The 17,504-nt window shown below is 44.1% G+C and overlaps 1 protein-coding gene across 2 annotated transcripts in view; it reads left to right on the top strand.

Moving 5' to 3' along the window:
• Nucleotides 1-17,504, top strand: part of CNTNAP2 (contactin associated protein 2) — a 2,019,732-nt gene that overhangs the window by 1,852,313 nt on the left and 149,915 nt on the right. For both annotated transcript variants that reach the window (XM_049714704.1, XM_049714703.1), the window contains exon 21: nucleotides 4,384-4,517. In XM_049714704.1, the coding sequence (XP_049570661.1) occupies nucleotides 4,384-4,517 (134 nt within the window). The remainder of the gene's footprint in view (nucleotides 1-4,383; nucleotides 4,518-17,504) is intronic.

Here is a 17,504-nt window from a genome sequence, read left to right as displayed (position 1 = left end):
TCATTCTAGACCCAGATCAAGTCTCACCTCCTTTCAATGACTTCTCCTTACTTTAAACTCCTATTACACTTATTTTCAATGTCATTTGTTTGGCTTTTAGTACACTGTATTGTTACCCATCTTTGTTATAAATATGCCCTGTCTTCCCAGTGAGATGAAAGGCCCCCGCACTACATCTCCTGCGTACAGTAGGTGCTCTGTAATTGTTTGCTGATGGTAATGATGATGACCGTAGAGAATAAATCTGTTAAGCACATTATTTGCTGCAGCCAATAGAAGAGTAGTCCCTTATAACTGGTTTAATTCACCCGGGAGATGAACATGAGATGCAAGAAGTGAAGTATCTCTCCATCTTAATAATATTTTATTTTAATGAACAAATATTAATATTCTCCTTCTCATCATTTAGTGGTCTTCTTGTGCTATTGTTTGAAAGGAACAAATATATCATTTAAATTTTATTATTCAAGAATATTGCCATTACTGTTTATAGATGTTCACTATATATAAATTTTAAGGTCCAACTCATCTTTTTCCTCAAAGCAGATCATTTCCATTGCCATTAAGTGAAGCAGTTAGAGAAGTTTTACATCATAATTACAAAGTCCAAGAAATCCAGGAAAGAGAAAAAAATAACGAAAACAACTTAATACTGATTTTAATGAGCTGGAGAACATAAAGGGGCCAGTGACGAAGAGACAGTAGGGAGAAAAATGTCCAGGGTTTTGTGGGGCTTTTTTGGCATAATTACCAGTTCCTCCAACTCCTAGCCTCAAAGGCAGAGCCCTCTCTTACTTCTCTTTGCATCCCCAGATCGAGGCACGGCCTGGCGCATACCATACAGGGGCTGGGGATGGATGTCTGTATTAGCAGTGGACTCCACACTTATAGCCAGCCAGGCAGTCCACTTCTAGACCTTGAAACCTTGGGTTCAACAGGGGCACTAAATAAGTATGTTCTAAAGAAATTAAGTTTTAAATGATGAATGAATACAGCTGTGTATTTAAGAAAACTGGCTGTGATCATACAAGGTCAGAGCACCAGAAGTAAAGTGGAGAATAAAAACTCAAGACAATTGACTTGTTTTTTCTACCTATAGCCAAACAACTGCCTAATCATCTCCTTCACTGCCAAACAATAGATTGTTTTTAATGCTATTAGAATAAAGAAAAAATAGGGTAAATCACTGAGGAGTGGGGAGAGAAGTAGCCCAGGAAATGGGAGCAACATATTCAAAGGTCCTGAGGCAGGAAGAATTGTATTTCCTAGGGAATAAGAGAAGTCCTAGGTAGCTTGAATGTAAAAAGTAAGAGGGTAGGGCTTCCCTGGTGGCACAGTGGTTGGGAGTCCGCCTGCCGATGCAGGGGACACAGGTTCGTGCCCCAGTCCGGGAAGATCCCACATGCTGCGGAGCGGCTGGGTCCGTGAGCCATGGCCGCTGAGCCTGCGCGTCCAGAGCCTGTGCTTTGCAACGGGAGAGGCCACAACAGTGAGAGGCCCGCGTACAGCAAAAAAAAAAAAAAAAAAAGTAAGAGGGTAAATGGCATGTTTTAAAATAAAGTAACTGACAAGCTGTGATCAGACAAGACATCATAAGCTATGTTAAGAATGTATGTCTTTATCCTCTAAGCAGCTGGAAAGTTTGAAGAGTTTTAAGTGAACCAGACAAATAGTCAGTTATGCATCTTGAAAAGATTTCTCTGCTAAGAAAACATGGGAAGGAAGAAAGCACAGAAGCAAGGAGACCATCATCCATTCACTCAACAAGTAGTTATCCAGCACCTACCATGTATCGGGCGTTGTTCTAGACGTTGGGAACTAAGTCATAAAGAACATAAACAAAAATTCTTACTCTCATGGAGTTTACATTTTAGCAGAAGACAGCAGTAAACATACTAAGTACAGTATGTTGTATGGTAAGAACTCTCATGGGGAAAAAAATAAGGCAGAAGAAGGAGAGCCTGGCCAAGGGAAAGGAGTGGGTAAATTCTGCTTCTAATAAGGAAGTCACAGAAATGATCACTGAGAAGACAATATTTGAGCAGGACCTAAAGGGAGTGAGGGCTCAGCCATGCAGATAACTGGGAAATGAGCATCCTAGGCAGAAGAACCAGCAGGTGCCAAGGGCCTGAGGCAGGAACATGCTGGCATCTGGGGAGACAACAAAGAGGCCAGTGTGTTCAGGTGCGGAGTGAGAAAGGAGGAGAATAATGAGAGGTTATGTCAGAGATGAGGGGGGAGACCACAGAGGGCCTGGTGAGCCGTTATGGAGATGTCGACTTTTACTCTGAGTGAGACAGGAGGCCATGGGAGGGTTCTGAGCAGAGGACCGCTCTGACTGCCGCGTGGAGAGACCAGGTATGTGAGGGGCGGAGGCCAGGCTGGGCTGAGGGAGCGTGGCGGAAGGGCAGTAGTTAGAATGGAGGCTAGTACAATAATCCAGACAAAAGACGAGGGTGGCTTGGCCCAGGAATAGAAATGGAGGTGATGAGAGCAGTAAGATTCAGGGTGTGTTTTAAAGACTGAGCCAAGAAGCTTTGCCAATAGATCATACGTGTATTATAGGAGCAAGGCGGGAGTCAGGGCTTTTAGGCAGGAATAGCTGGAAGGATAAAGTGGCCGTTAACTGAAATGTGGGAATTGTGATGGAATAGTTTTTGGAGGGGAAGATCAAGAGTCTGGTTTCACGTATGTTGTGTCTGAGGTCCCAGTGCGACACCTCCATTAATGGGTTAGTAGTAAGAGAGCACGGAAAGAGGGGACTCGCCTGAGAGTGAAATGGGGTCAAGGGTGATCATGTTTAAAGGAGGGACTGATTTGGATCACGTGATCCAGGCAGAAGCCAATGCAGGTGAAGCCCAGGTGGTGGCCGTCAGGTCACTGATAGGGTGTGGCCAGCACAGAGGCCCTGAGTCGGGCCAGGAGCTCTGCGTGCAGGGGCAGGCTCCTATGGGAGCGATACCAGGGCATTCTAGGTGCCAGTGGAGGCCCTGTGGTTGTGGAGATGGGGGAGAGTGGGTGAACTTAGACCCATTTAGGAGACGAAAGCCAACAGTGCTTGGTTGAAACGCTATAAAGCAAAGGAATCTAGGATCAAGTGCCAAGAGAAAACTCAAGTAGTGAAGCCTTGCCAGATTTGTTCAGAAAGGAAAAATAGGAAATGCAAGTAATTCATGATTGTTCTTTCAATTCCAGGAGCGTAGTTCAATATTTTAAATGGCACAGGTAACGCAAAATAAGGAAGGGCAGCATTCAGAGACTATTGCATTTATTTACGTACACATGAGGACATGAGAATTACCTACGAGGAGATATCGCCAAATATTTAGAGTAGTTTACCTTACCTCTGGACGGTGGAGTTTCCAGTGACTTTCTTTCTCGTTTCTGTTCACTTTTTAAGTTTTAATTATCGTGTTTTATTTCACAACTTAGAATATCAGTTTTGTTCCTCTGGAAGGAAAATGAAAAAGGCGACAAAGAATCTTTAGGTGATTTACAGTTGGCCAAACTCTTGCTAAATTACTGGCTCCATTTTTAAGCTCTGAGATGTCAAAAGCTATTAACACGAAGATTCCAATTTGAGTAAAAAATGAGATAAAAAGTCGATGGCTTTAAAAATCATAACTAAGAAATAAAAGCTACGTTTGCTGTGCAGATTAATTAAAAGCAGGATATAGAATATTATATTAATCTTTTTGAATATTGCTTGTCATTATTGGGAAGAAACAAGAAAGAGAAAAAAGAATAATTTTTTGAGGCAAAGTGAACGACAACTGAGAGGCGATGAGGACCCATCTTTTTGCCTTTGGTTTGCATTTGGATTGATGAGGTCTCTAACCTAGAATAAAAGCCATTGCTTTGTTTTCTTGGTCTCAGTGAAGCCTCCCAAAATCCCATGGATTTATCTTCTGTAAATTATGTTTATTCTTAATATTGTATGTTCGTGGTTCTTTTATATGCTGAATGTCACACTTTGCCTATGGCATGAGGTCATCCCGGCATCCTGCACTTACTTTTTATTTCACAGAGTATTTTGTGGGGCCTGTAGGCGTCTCCATGGTCCTGTACCATGTATGTTCCCATTCTGCCATCCCAGGCTCAAGCCCGACTTGGGTTGTTTATACCATGTGCTGCTCCAGCTTGGAGATGACGGTCACCGATGGCTTGTTGTTGGTAGATTGTCAACGTGCGCGTGCCTGGTGCCGTGAGCCTTCATGGATTCGTGTGCCTCTGAGCTAGTGACTCAGAATTCAGAACGGCAGTGACATTGATGGACGTTGAAGCCGAGTTTAATGGAATTAGCCTCCAGGGGTGGGGGAAGTGACATTAAAATGAAATCCAGAGTGGAGAAATGACTGAGTTTCTTTTCTTTTCTCTGTGTAGGAAGCTTACAGATCCGGTACAGCCTGGGTGGCACCAGGGAGCCATATAACATTGACGTGGACCACAGGAGCATGGCCAATGGGCAGCCCCACAGCGTTAATGTCACCCGTCACGAGAGGACCATTACTCTCAAGGTACACACGTGTTACTCATCAAGCGGATGTGATACAGGGTTGCAATCTCTGTCCTCTGTCATGCTGGGCTCTTGGTTTTGTTTTGGGCGGTTAGGACAGGTGGAAGAGATGCTTCTGATACTTTCTCCTACAAATTTCTAACCTGTGAAGTAGAAAGATATCCAGTTCCTACAGGAAGGACAATGACAGAGTTGATGGAGAAGAGATTTCTTGGGAGAAGGTAGAATAAATGTTTACTCTGTACGTTCTTTGTAGCTTTCCTGCTTGTAGCCCTGCACATCTATCGGTCTACTGCTTTTATCCATTGCAGCATCTTTTCTCTCCATGGTCTCAGATGTCTGAAGCTTATCGCGTTTCCCAGCAAAGGTTATTTTGGTTTATCTGACCTACTTCCTTCACGACTCCAGTGCAATGTGAATAACTATTTTCTTTTCTTCTATGCATGCTTTGCCTTAAAAATCCTCAGTACACAAACCTTCCCCAGCATCTCAGACCCTGGTTGTAGGCTTTCCGTACACAAAGGGACGGTTTTATTGCGACGCTCAAACTTTATTTCAGGTTCATGGATTGTCCCTACCCCCACGACCGATTTTTTTACAATGAAGAGACCAGCCTGGGAGACACCATGAATAAAACATGGCATGAGGAGGTCTCCCTGGGAACTAAGGCAAAGATCAAGGCTGGAACTGTCACTGCATTCTCTAGAAGGGGTTCAGAATAGATACCTGTCAGGAAGAAGTGCAGCAGGGGGATGCTGTCTTGTCAGTCAAGTGGAATGTCATTTGCAGGGGTTCAGCAGCCTCTCCGACCTCATTCGGATCCGGATCCGGCTGGTAACTGTGGGAAGTTCAGGTTGCAAAGGAGAGGCACAAGCCCCGTCTCTTCGTGAGCACTGGCGGATGTCAAATTCATAACTTGATATGGAGTTTACACTTGGCCTTTAGCAGTAAATGCTAGAGAGCATTTTCAGGAGAGGCCTTTCCTAGGAAAATGACAATGTGCAGTTACAGCCTATTGCACAATCAATCAAATGGGGCATATAAGCTTCTCTCATAGTGATGGACAGTCGCTGAGTCTAGCGCAGTGCCTGTCACGTGTTAGGTGCTGCAAATTACTTATGGAGTAAACCACGCCCATCTTCCACCATAACTCAAGTTTGATTCAGAAAAGCCAGCAAGTCCAGGATTAGTATGGTGGTTTATACCAGTACAGGAAAGGGGTGGTTTTATACCATTTTATCAACGTTGTGTTTATTGGCTTTTGATTAGAGGCATTCTCTTGTTTTAAAGTGTGCCGTCTGTCACCTCTCTTAAAGAAAGTGATTATCTTGCCATTTCACCATTGCAAAATAATATTAAAAGTTAAAAAGCTCAACAGTCAGCTTGAAGGACAGTGTCAAGGAAGGGAGCTGTCTCAGCTGCGGAGTTTTGCAAGGTTAATCCTCGCTGTCTCCAAGAAAACGCATTGTATGTCGGGACCGAGCCCTGTGGGTTGAGGAACCACATGCAAAGACGAGGGTGGGGTGAGTGGGAGAAGCGAGTCCAGATGATAGGCTAAATAATTCCATTTCCTGGTGCATTTCCCCAAATGAGAGTCTGGAGTAAAGAAGGTCAAGATGGCCTCCCTTCTGCCAAATTCCACCAACTGGGGAATCTTTGGAAGGAAGCAGCAGCTCTTTAAGAGCAAATATTAGCTTAATCAGAGCTGCTGTCTGCTACAGTAAACGAGAGATTACCCTGAAGCAGGGGAGAGGGATGGGCTGTTTTAAGGACTTGGGGCTCTTGAGGAAAGGCTGAGAAATCCACGCAGTGGAGGAGCCAGAGGCCTGCAGAGTCCAGGGGACCAAAGTGGGGCTGGTGAGAACCGGCTTCTATTGCTCAGGGTCCTTCTGATCACAAAGGACAGAAAACCAGTTCAGAATTCATTTGTAGAGAAAATTCCTAGGGTAGGTTATAGAATTTAAGAAAGGGAAAACCAAAATTTTGAAAGAATGCAGGGGACCTGGAGGATTCAAACAAAGCCTAGGCCACGACCAAATGCCTCTCTCTCTCTCTCTCTCTCTCTCTCTCTCTCTCTCTCTCTCTCTCTCTCTCCCCCCACCCCCTTCTCCCTCCTCTCCTTCCCTCCCTCCCTCCCTCCATCTTCTCTGCTTGCCCACCTGCCTCTGGACAATTCCTCTTGCAGCAGGCTTCATCTGCCACACATCATGGGACACAGGCACTGAAGTCGGCTCACATCTTCCCAGTTTTGCTGGGACCAGAAGCAAGGTCCTAGTTTCTCGGTTCTCATTTTAAAATCCGGAGAAGGTCTCTGATTGACCTGGCTGGGGTCACACACTCACCCTATTGTGAGGGGAGGGGAACAGTGACTGATAGCCCCTAATCAAACCTCATGATTAGAGTGGGGAATTGGGGAGAATCTTCCAAGGAACAGGACTACAGTTCCAGGAAAAGGAAACACGATGGGTACGAAAAACTTTGGCTGCACAATGCTTTGAGGTAAAGGAGAAGATAGAAGTGGGAAGCATTGTAGAAGGCACGGAACTAATTCGGCCATAGGAATTGTACCCAGGGTGTTGGAAAGCCCTGTCCCCCACCTCCTCCTTCTGTCATACAATGGGATGCAATTGCACTGAGATTTCTGGACATGTTTAGAAAGCAGATGCCTCGACCCACTTGAATGCAGCCTGGAAAGACTTCATGGTCCGGGGTGCACTGGTCTTTGTCAGCCCAGCCTCTCCAGTCCAGCCCAGATGGAAAACAAAGGTAGACATGGTGGAGGAAGAAAAGATATGGTGCCTGCTTGCAGACAAGCAGGTCGGGCCGATTCCCTGCTCCCATGACCTGATTTCTTGCAGGCAGGGAAGACTGTAGAGTGTGGACGTAATTCCAAGGACATCTTTAGAACTCCAAAAAAACACTCTAATTTTTTTTTCCTGGAAACAATCTACAAATCCATCTTGAGAACTTCTACAACCTCAAGAATATATAGAGAAAGATATAATAAAAGGTTAATCGTGATTATTTCTGTGTAAAGAGATTATAAATGGCTTCATTTCCTCTAGAGTTTTCTATATTTCCTCATTTTTTTTTTTTTGTTTTTAAGCAGAGGTCTTCTTAGAAGCCCATATGATTTAAATTTATTTATTTATTTATTTATTTATTTATTTATTTATTTATTTATTTATGGCTGTGTTGGGTCTTCATTTTTGTGCGAGGGCTTTCTCTAGTTGTGGCAAGCGGGGGCCACTATTCATCGCGGTGCGCGGGCCTCTCACTATCGCGGCCTCTCTTGTTGCAGAGCTCAGGCTCCAGACGTGCAGGCTCAGTAATTGTGGCTCACGGGCCTAGTTGCTCCGCGGCATGTGGGATCTTCCCAGACCAGGGCTCAAACCCATGTCCCCTGCATTGGCAGGCAGATTCTCAACCACTGCGCCACCAGGGAAGCCCCTCGTTTTTTAATTATAAGTGTATGTTGCATTTTTATAAGCGAACAAAAATGTAAAACACACATATATCCTCAACCCATTCTGATAGCCCCCAGTTACAATAAAATATAATGACAAATATATTTAAATAATTTCAAATTAAAATGTACTTCTCATCAAAGAACAAAAATAAGACTAACTCAAAGATGAGTTTAAAAGTGCCATGGAGCGGCTCCCCTGGTGGCGCAGTGGTTGAGTCCGCCTGCCGATGCAGGGGACGCGGGTTCGTGCCCCGGTCCGGGAGGCCCCCACATGCCGTGGAGTGGCTGGGCCCGTGAGCCATGGCTGCTGAGCCTGCGCGTCCGGAGCCTGTGCTCCGCTGCGGGAGAGGCCACAACAGTGAGAGGCCCACGTACCGCAAAAAAAAAAAGTGTCACGGAATGTTGACAGATGAACGGATGAAGAAGATGTGGCACATATATACAATGGAATATTACTCAGCCATAAGAAGGAACAAAATTGAGTTATTTGTAGTGAGGTGGATGGACCTAGAGTCTGTCATACAGAGTGAAGTAATTCAAAAAGAGAAAAACAAATACCATATGCTAACACATATATATGGAATCTAAAAAAATGGTACAGTGAACCTAGTGGCAGGACAGGAATGAAGACGCAGATGTAGAGAATGGACTTGAGGACACGGAAGGTGATGGGAGGCTGGGATGTAGTGAGAGCATAGCACTGACATCTACACACTACCAAATGTAAAGTAGATAGCTAGTGGGAAGCTGCTGCATAGCACAGGGAGATCAGCTTGATGCTTTGTGACGACCTAGAGGGGTGGGATACGGAGGGAGGGAGGGAGGGAGGCTCAAGAGGGAGAGGTTGGGGGGATATATGTATACATACAGCTGATTCATGTTGTTGTACAGCAGAAACTACAACATTGTAAAGCAATTATACTCCAATAAAGATGTAAAAAAAAGTGCTATGGAATGATGCCTTTGGAATTAAGGTAAAATTCTATACATTTATATATGTGCAAACATCATATAATTTAGATGATGTTTGTCAGTGTTTACAGCGTTTTTAAAAGCAGGTTTGCTTTCCTAGCTGGGTTTGGCTAAAGCTAACCTTAAATAAGTTTGCATTCCCTGAGCACACGCTGTCTGAAATGGTGCTGAGCACTTGAGGGAAACTGACCTTGGATGAAGCATTTGCTGCCAAAAGACAAAGTGCCCAATGTCCACACAGAGAATGAAGGACCGACTCAGAGTTCTCAGATGCCAGCGCAAACCAGAGCCCAGGACAACCCTCAAGTTGCATCGTTTATGGAAACTCACAGTTGCACCCGTGATAAAGCTGAAGGCTTAATGCCAAATGTAAAACAAACCCCGAGCGGGCAGAGAGCACCCGAAAAACACTGCCTGTGATTAAAAACTGCCAATTAGCATCATCTAAGAACTGAACATGACCATTACAAGGAATAATTTCAAAGCCTGTGTTACAAATCCTTTCTTCTTACTTTCCTTCCTGCCTGCCATCCCTGGCTTCACCCGTCCTCCTTTCCTTCCTTTCGTCCCAACCACATTGCACAGGGGATATAAGGTGGTTTACAGGGAGTACATAAAACGAAATTGAGAGTTAAAGTAAGTCATGAAAAGTAGGTCCCCAAGACAGTGGGGAAATGGAATACGGTTACCGGGGTCAGAAGGTCTCACCCACTTGCGTAAGTTTGGCTCGGAGCTTCTTGGTGCCCGGAATTGCACAACCCATAAGCATAAAATATACCAGCTCTTCCAGGGAAATGGAATTTTTCTTGCTCTGTCATTCTTTCCTTTTTCTTATCTACCATGGATTCTGTTTACTGGCATGGCAAGCTGCCCATAGCACGATCCACTTGGCAACATCACATGCATGATGGTAGCTCCCGTTTATTGGTGCTGTGGTCCAGGCACTGTGCTAGCACTTGACACACATTTTCTCATTGAGTCTTCACAATAGGCCTATGAGGAATGCACCATTAGTATCCCCATTTTAGAGATGTGGAAACTGACACTCAGAGTGTGACGTAGCTCACTCAAAATTAGGAAGCAGTGAGTAGCAAAAGCCTACATGAACCGAGGTCTACCACACTGAAGTTTACACACGCTCTTAACTGAATCACTTAGTAGAGAGATGTCTGGGAGGGTGACCATAAAATGTTGGAAATGGATACCTCTGGCCAGTTGTAAATTGAGTGATGTTGAAGTTATAAAATAGTTCAAAAATATGCAGAAGTACAGAGAATAATAAAACATACACCTATGGACCCACCATCCAAACTTTTAAAATTTTGGCATTTTGCTATATTTCTTCAGAGTTTTAAAAATGCAGTGATAGTTGAAGGCCCTTCCTCCTTGTTATATAGTGGGTACCGAGAGAGGTGGTACGCAGGGCCTTCACCAGTGTTTCTGCAACAAATGTGTTTTTCACAAACCTTCTTGATGTAGCATTTCCTTGGGAAAGTCAAGTATAACTTAAAAATGGGTTTCAGCCCAAACAGTTCTGCAGGCAGTGGGGTAGAACAGGGTGATGGGAGATGAAGGGGACAAGGGCTGAGGTGATACAACTTTCTGATATTCTCACCTGATCCAAGGATAAAATTAGCTTGAAAAATGAATTAAGTACATGTTCCTTGAATAACTATCAAATATTTAGGGGTTTTATGGAAGTTTTACAGTGGAGGGTTCAGGGATATAGTCTCTGGCACAGATACTCCTAATCCATTTTCTCTAAAAATCAAATGAACAGATGGTAAAGATGTATCATTTTGGCTTTCACGTAACTGGAGGGCCAGTTCCGTCTTTGCCAAGAAGAAGCTAACAGATTTCCTGCAAGTAAAATAAGGACTTTCTTAAATAATTCCAAGTCCTCAGAAACAAATGATGATCAGGTCCCCAAATTTTTATAGCACAAAGAGCATGACTTCAATTGTTTTCATAGCGAATTTTCAAAACAAATGTTCCTCAGACTCAGTGAATTACATCTCTTAAAATAAAGACGATAATTTCTTACCTGCTATTAATCAGAATTTCAACCAAATTGTATAACAGCAGTTGCATCAATTGCTAATTGAGCTGTATATTGAATATGAATCCTAAAAATGGTCAGAGGAAAGTGTTACCAACAATAGTAGCGTACGGTGAATGCTAAACGCCGGGAATATAGAAAAGGACTAGGATAACACCAGTTGCTGTAACAACCCTAAAATGTCAGTGGCTAAACCCAATGAAAGTCTGCCTTATATCAGATATATTTTTAAAGAGGAAAGTCCTGTGTTCTGTAGCAGTGATGAAATCATGCTGGGTAGACGCTCTGAGGACGTCCTGCTGCCGCCCTTGGCCATGGGAGTAGTTCCTTGAATAGGCCAAATTCCTGTCCATTATTTGCATGGCTCTCCATGGTTCTCCTCTGAACTGAATGTTGGTGATAATGCATTCCTTGAAGCTGTGCAGCTTCCAGGGACCGTTTCCTGCAGGTGTCAATTACACTGAGGGTTGTTTTATACTCACAAGCCTTTGTAGACCAGACCTGCAGTTTCTTTGCCAATACAGTTCCTTCAGAAGCTGAGTTGGCTTCTGATCTATCTGCTTCCGGTCAGTTTCGTGTACCAGTAGATACGCCCTGCATTCTTCCCTAAACGTGGCTCTTGGACCGACATAGTCATTTGCTTCCAAGGACCCTTGCCTCTCTCTCAAGGTCATGGCAGCTACCTTGAGGCCATCTGAGACAAGAGGCTTAGGTGGTTGTGGTGGGGTAATGCTCTTAATTTTAACCTCCCGCATGGCGCTGAGCCAGTTTGCTGAGCTGAAAATCTTCATGTGCTTTTGTTGGTCAAAGCTTTTTGCAGTTTTATTTCTTACTCTCTGGTGTGAGGCTCTAAATTTTTGGACTTTTCTCTATTCCCTTTCACTGATGTTTGGAAACAGGCCAATTCTTTTCTGAACTCATCTCTTCCTTGACATAGGCAGCAGGAAACCCCTGATACCCTACTGCAGTTTATGAAAAGGTATATTCATGTTTTTGAAATACCAAATTACATGATAGTCTCCTCAGAAAAAAATAACTGTATGTAATGGAGGGAAAACACTTTTTTTTAAAAGAAAAGCCCTATTGAGATTTGCTGGAAGTCATAAAATCGCAACTTTTCTAAGTGAAAAAAGAAGTAAACAGTCCAACTTTCAGGCCAGTGTTTGTGCCACATAAAGAGTTCCACATCAGTTTTCCTGGAAGCATAGACATAACCTCTGGTCCTTCCATCTGAGCATCCTTCTTTCCTGTGCTGGCATGCAGCCTGGCCTGAAATTAGAAGCTGAGGCTCAGATGAATTATTTAAAAATGTGGGCCTTTATTACCCTTGAACTTTCTGCCAATAACGAACAATACTAAAAAGTGTATAGCTGTAAACACAACTGAAAATTTTAATATCAGAGGTTGTTCAAGCCTTTATTTTCAAAAATAACACTGTTTGGAAGCGTTAAGTCTTTTTAGGGATGTCAGAACAAATAAAGGAAGTTGACCTCACTAGTCTAAGGCCCTGCTCTGAGATTACATTTACTGTAACATCTTCCCTTTGGCTAATTTAGCGTTTCTCTCCTCTGCAAGGTGAGCTCACAGCCCTGGTTGTGCATTACCAGCACGCTTGGCAGAAGGGCGGCGATTGCGGGAATAGTGATGAGCCCTTTGATGTCTCTAATCCTTCCCTCCCGGGAGCACTCTGACCCATGCACTGGCTCTCGTTTGGGTTCTCAGCAAGTGTATTACTGCTTCTCTTCCTGCATTCATGGAAGACCGACTCAGATGTTTACTTATGCGGAGGGCATAGGTCAATGTTTTATTTGTTTCTCATATCATTACAATGGTTTAATTCCACAGAAGATACCTGGGAAGAGAAGAGACAGGAATGTGTCTATTGAAAACTTGCCCATTCATTTGGTCTGCACATGTGTCAGAGTTTGTTTTGTTTTGTTTTCAGTATTTCCATATATCCAGAGAAGCCTATTCACAATCGAGACACACATCACAAACCTCATGACCTCATTAGCTTTGTGTCATTTGGTTTTAGATTGGGTTTTGGGTCCTTGGCCCATGGTAGGGTATTTTAGCAAATTTTCCTTATTTATTTCTGAACAGAAAATAGGACTGTTTGGTGAAGTGTCTCCAAAAAATAAAAACAAGATACACAACCATCAGTGCCAAGGATTCCTCCCGCTGCCGCCGTGTGTTCAAACTGACCTGCAGCTGTAAACTGAGACCATCTGTGTACTTAGTGGTCTGGGCACCCACTATGTAAGGTCCCAGTTCCGAGGTGTGCAGTGGAGATGTGTGACAAAATGTTCTCAAGATGATTCTGGGATGTTCCATTAACAGTGCATTTTTAAAAGTATTAAAACCATATGATGATCACTAAGGATTTAACGCTATGCCATGTAATTGACATTAATCTCTTATCCTTGTCCGCCACTCAGCCCACGGCATGATGGGAAATTCCGAACAGCAACCATTCCTTAAGCCTGACTTGGGTAAAATCAGGGGGTCGTCAGTGCCATCCCATATGGCTGCTTATGAAGTACGATTAAAATTAACTCAACTTCATTGAGAATACATTGAGGAGAACAAATACATGCTGTGTACCTATTACATGAAAGAAATCCAGGTAGACAGTGATGAGTTGGTGGGGCAGGAGGAATGAACGAAATGTATCCTTTACCCTCAAGGAGTTTATATTCTGGGAGGAGAGGAAAGCTGTATACACACTCGATATACATTTCTTCGGATAGTAGAAGCTCATTCCACCTAATTCTCCTCGGCAAGAGACTTAACAAGTTGGTCTCCCAATCAGCGTGTAAATAATAGACTGGGGATCTAGCAGAAGAGAGTATTATGAGTCTTGGCTGGTAATAAGGCCATAGCACATGAAGCAAGATTTCCCTTTGAGGATGGTCTGAGTCTAAACGGAGACCACCATGGATTGGGATTGTTGTTACTAAGTTGTTACTAAGACATAAATTTTTAAACATCCTTATTGACAGATTCCTCCACTTCCTAACTCTATGTTCTCTGGCAAGTTACTGAATGCTCTGTTTACATATTTGGAGAATGGGAATAAGGCCACCTATTTTAATGGGGCGTGTGTGTGTGTTAAATGAAAATTTACATGAAAATATCTAGCATCTTCTATTGCCCAATAAATGCTACTATCCTTCCTTCCTTCCCAAGTCCCTTCTCTTTCTTAAAAGCAAAAAGTAAGAGAGCAGCTGTTAGGTCATTATCAGTAGGGCCTTCAGAACCAAGGTTCCTGTTCTATCCATTTGCAGTTCAACCCAGGGAGCAAGTCCTCAGCACTTTGCACGTTCACAGCGGGCAGCATGGCCGGTGGCTTCAGAAGCCACAGTCCAACAGAAGAGACCGTCAATCACACAGACATGAACCAGGGGCCAACTGAAGCGTGGACTCATGCTGAGGAAGCACAGAAAAGGGGGGAAATTAATCATCCTGAGGGTGGGAGAAATGGATCAGAGAAGACCGAGGAAGGCATTTGAGCCGTGCCTTAATGTTTGCATGGGGGGCGGGAGGACCACGTTATCAGACTTATTTTTTACCACAGGGAGCCAGTATTCGCTCTTCTGCAATCCAAAAAAATAACAGGGGGGAACAGAAGAAAAAATAAGTTTAACCCATCAAAGTCATCTGATCTGAAACCGAGCAAGACTCATAATGAGTATGTCAACACTTCCAAGTTTCTCATTTCTTTTCTAAAGCAATTTCATCTGCAAAAGAATTATGCGCTCTAAGGCTAGACAGGACCTCCATTCCAGCGCTCCAGAAAAATGTGTTTACTTCGCTTTACGTTTCTTACAGCTCAGTGGGAAAACAGTTGCAATGCAGCTTCTGATCCAGTTTAGGGTTTGAGATGTCAGTTCTCTCTTTTCTCCTCCAGAATGCAGCCAGAGCTGTTGGAGCGCTCATTTTCCCCCCAGGCACACTGTCCTTAAATCATCTCTCAAGAAAGAAGGCGAGGTTCCCGGATTTCTATTCTGTCTGGCGTGAAAACTAAAGTCCAATCTGTGAGGCATTATATCCTTATATCCATCTGCAGTGCGCTAAAATCACTCTCAAAGATGGTAATTCTCAAAGCAATTTTGTAACACAGTAGACAGAGCGGTGGTTCCCATGCCCTGGTAACTGAAAGCAGGTTCCTGTCTCACGTAAGTGTATCTCCTCTCTGAAAACTAAATGTATCCCCACATGCAGCCCGAGGTTCTGAAGGGTTACACTCTGCCCTTTTACTCAGTGAAGGGAAGAGTCAGCACAGGGACTGAACGTGAGGATTTTGATGGACCGGGTGGCCTGGAGCAGGTCCTGAGCTAGTGCTAAGATGCCCTCTAGTGGTCACTAGCCAGAACCAGTGCTGAGGGTGGGGAAGGGAAAACTTCCGCATGAAACTAGCTTAGGTGAGGCTTCTGCAAATGCTCATCTAATGCAGAGTCAGGAGTTGTCATGTGGGTCATTTGCATCTAATGTGAAATACTGGGATGGCCATGGGGCTTGGTTATATAAATGGAAGCTTGATGTCACGTTCAAAGAGACAGCCCAGGGATTTCGTTCTCACCTGTGCTTCTCACAGCTCTGTCCCTGAGCCCTGGGCACTAGAGAGCCTGAAGAAATGTTTGCTGAGTGACTGGATAAATGAATGGATCACATTTATAAATAATGGATTCTGAGCACATGTGCTGCATTTGAGAGTACAAAGATTCTGCTTCCTAAGGTGCATTTGACTTGCATTCTTCCCTGTCCTGGCTAGTGACCTAAAAGAATTAGCCCTACCCTAACACCTTTGAGATGAGGAGATGTGATCTGAACGCTGGAGGGTATGGTAATAAAAAACTTCATGCGGAGAAGCGAGGGTCTGAGCTGGTAGTTCAACAGTGAAGATGGCGCAAGAGCATCAGAGAGGAAGTGGAAGTAAGAGCAAATAAAGCCACTGAGTAAATACTGCCGCTCCCTCCAGCATCCCGCCCTGTATCGGTCACCCAGGCCACCAGCAGAAGTTAAACTGGAGAATAGACAGAAATGAGCCCTCTCTACCCCTGTGAGGATGACATCGGGATCTGGATTATCGACCCACAGCCTCTGCCTTTGCTTATGTGCTTAAGCCCCACAGCCGAGCACCACAAATGCACTGTGGCGCCAGCGGCGAAGTAACTGACAGGCTTCCGTAGCCTCTGACTTCCGACGTTGAAAGTCATCTCCAGAAACCCGTCCTGCAGCCAGAGATGGATGCAGACAGCCAGGGTCACGTAAATCAGAAGATCCCTAAAAGGAGAGGTAGCAAGATGGGGGCCAGGAAGACACCAGGCAGAGGCGATGCCGGGCTGTCCCTGCCCCTCCGCTCACTCCCAGGAGTACTTTGTGCAGCTGCTGTGGACGTCCTGCCAGCCTAGCTTTGCAACAGCACAGGATCCAGGCAGACACAGTAGCGTAGCTCAGACTCTACCGGCGCACAGACCTCTGGGCTGTACCTCTCGGGGGCTATGTGTCCCTTTAGGCAACGTAACTTAATGCCAGGGCCTCGGTTTCCTCAACTGTAAAATGGGGTGAATGAGAGTCTGTGCCCACAGGGTCGTTTGCAGATTCAGTGAAATAATACGTGTAAAGTACCTAAGGTGGGATCTGACCTGGAGTTGACTTTCAAGAAATGTTAGCTGCTACACTGATGATGATGTTGATAATATGGAAAAGGGGGAAGAAGAGGATCAAACTTTGGGGGGATATTCTTTGCACGTTTCCTCCTTCTCCCAGATCCTTTCAGCTCCATATTCTTTTTTCCAAGAGAAGTGAATGCTCCCCTTAGATTTCTTGCCTCATTTCTTCTAGTCTCTCCTATTTCCCACTCCTCACCACCTCTGCTAAATTCTTCCACCCCTCCCCACATTCCACAGCCTTGAAAAACTACATTGTTTCCAGGGAGCAGAGCCTTAGTGCTTTCCGTAAAGCCAGCAGAACTGGTCATCATTCGAGCTGTTAGACCCCGCATTCACCCCACATTCTGAAGTCACTCTGTGTTTAATGATTTTCGTGATACACCTTTATACTCTTTCACCTGGAAGAGAATTTAAAGGATGTGGCTATCAGTCCTCTGATAATTGCCAATTTTTAGACTCCATCCTGCATATTGTTATTGCTGCCAAAACCTACTGGCAAAGGAATATCGATAGAGCCTCTGTACAAAAAAGAACGTGTTTGCTGAGTTTTCTTAATATCAAGGACTTTAACTATATTACAGTTGAAATCAATAGAAATGTAACCTTTTCAACCACATAAAATGAGTTCATATTTTTTATTAGTCTTTTTCTGCCATTACAGTGTCATGATTGCAGGAGGAATGAGGTCAACCTAAGCTTTAATGAAAGACCATTCAGGAAACAAACTCAAACTCATTTAAATACTGAAGCCAGTGCCTTAAAAAGATCAATAAGGTAAAAGCACCTGGGGTCGCTTTACTTAAACACCCCACA

Source organism: Orcinus orca, chromosome 9 (genome assembly GCF_937001465.1).
Source record: "Orcinus orca chromosome 9, mOrcOrc1.1, whole genome shotgun sequence".
NCBI lineage: Eukaryota > Metazoa > Chordata > Mammalia > Artiodactyla > Delphinidae > Orcinus > Orcinus orca.
This window is presented reverse-complemented; position numbering and strand designations above follow the sequence as displayed.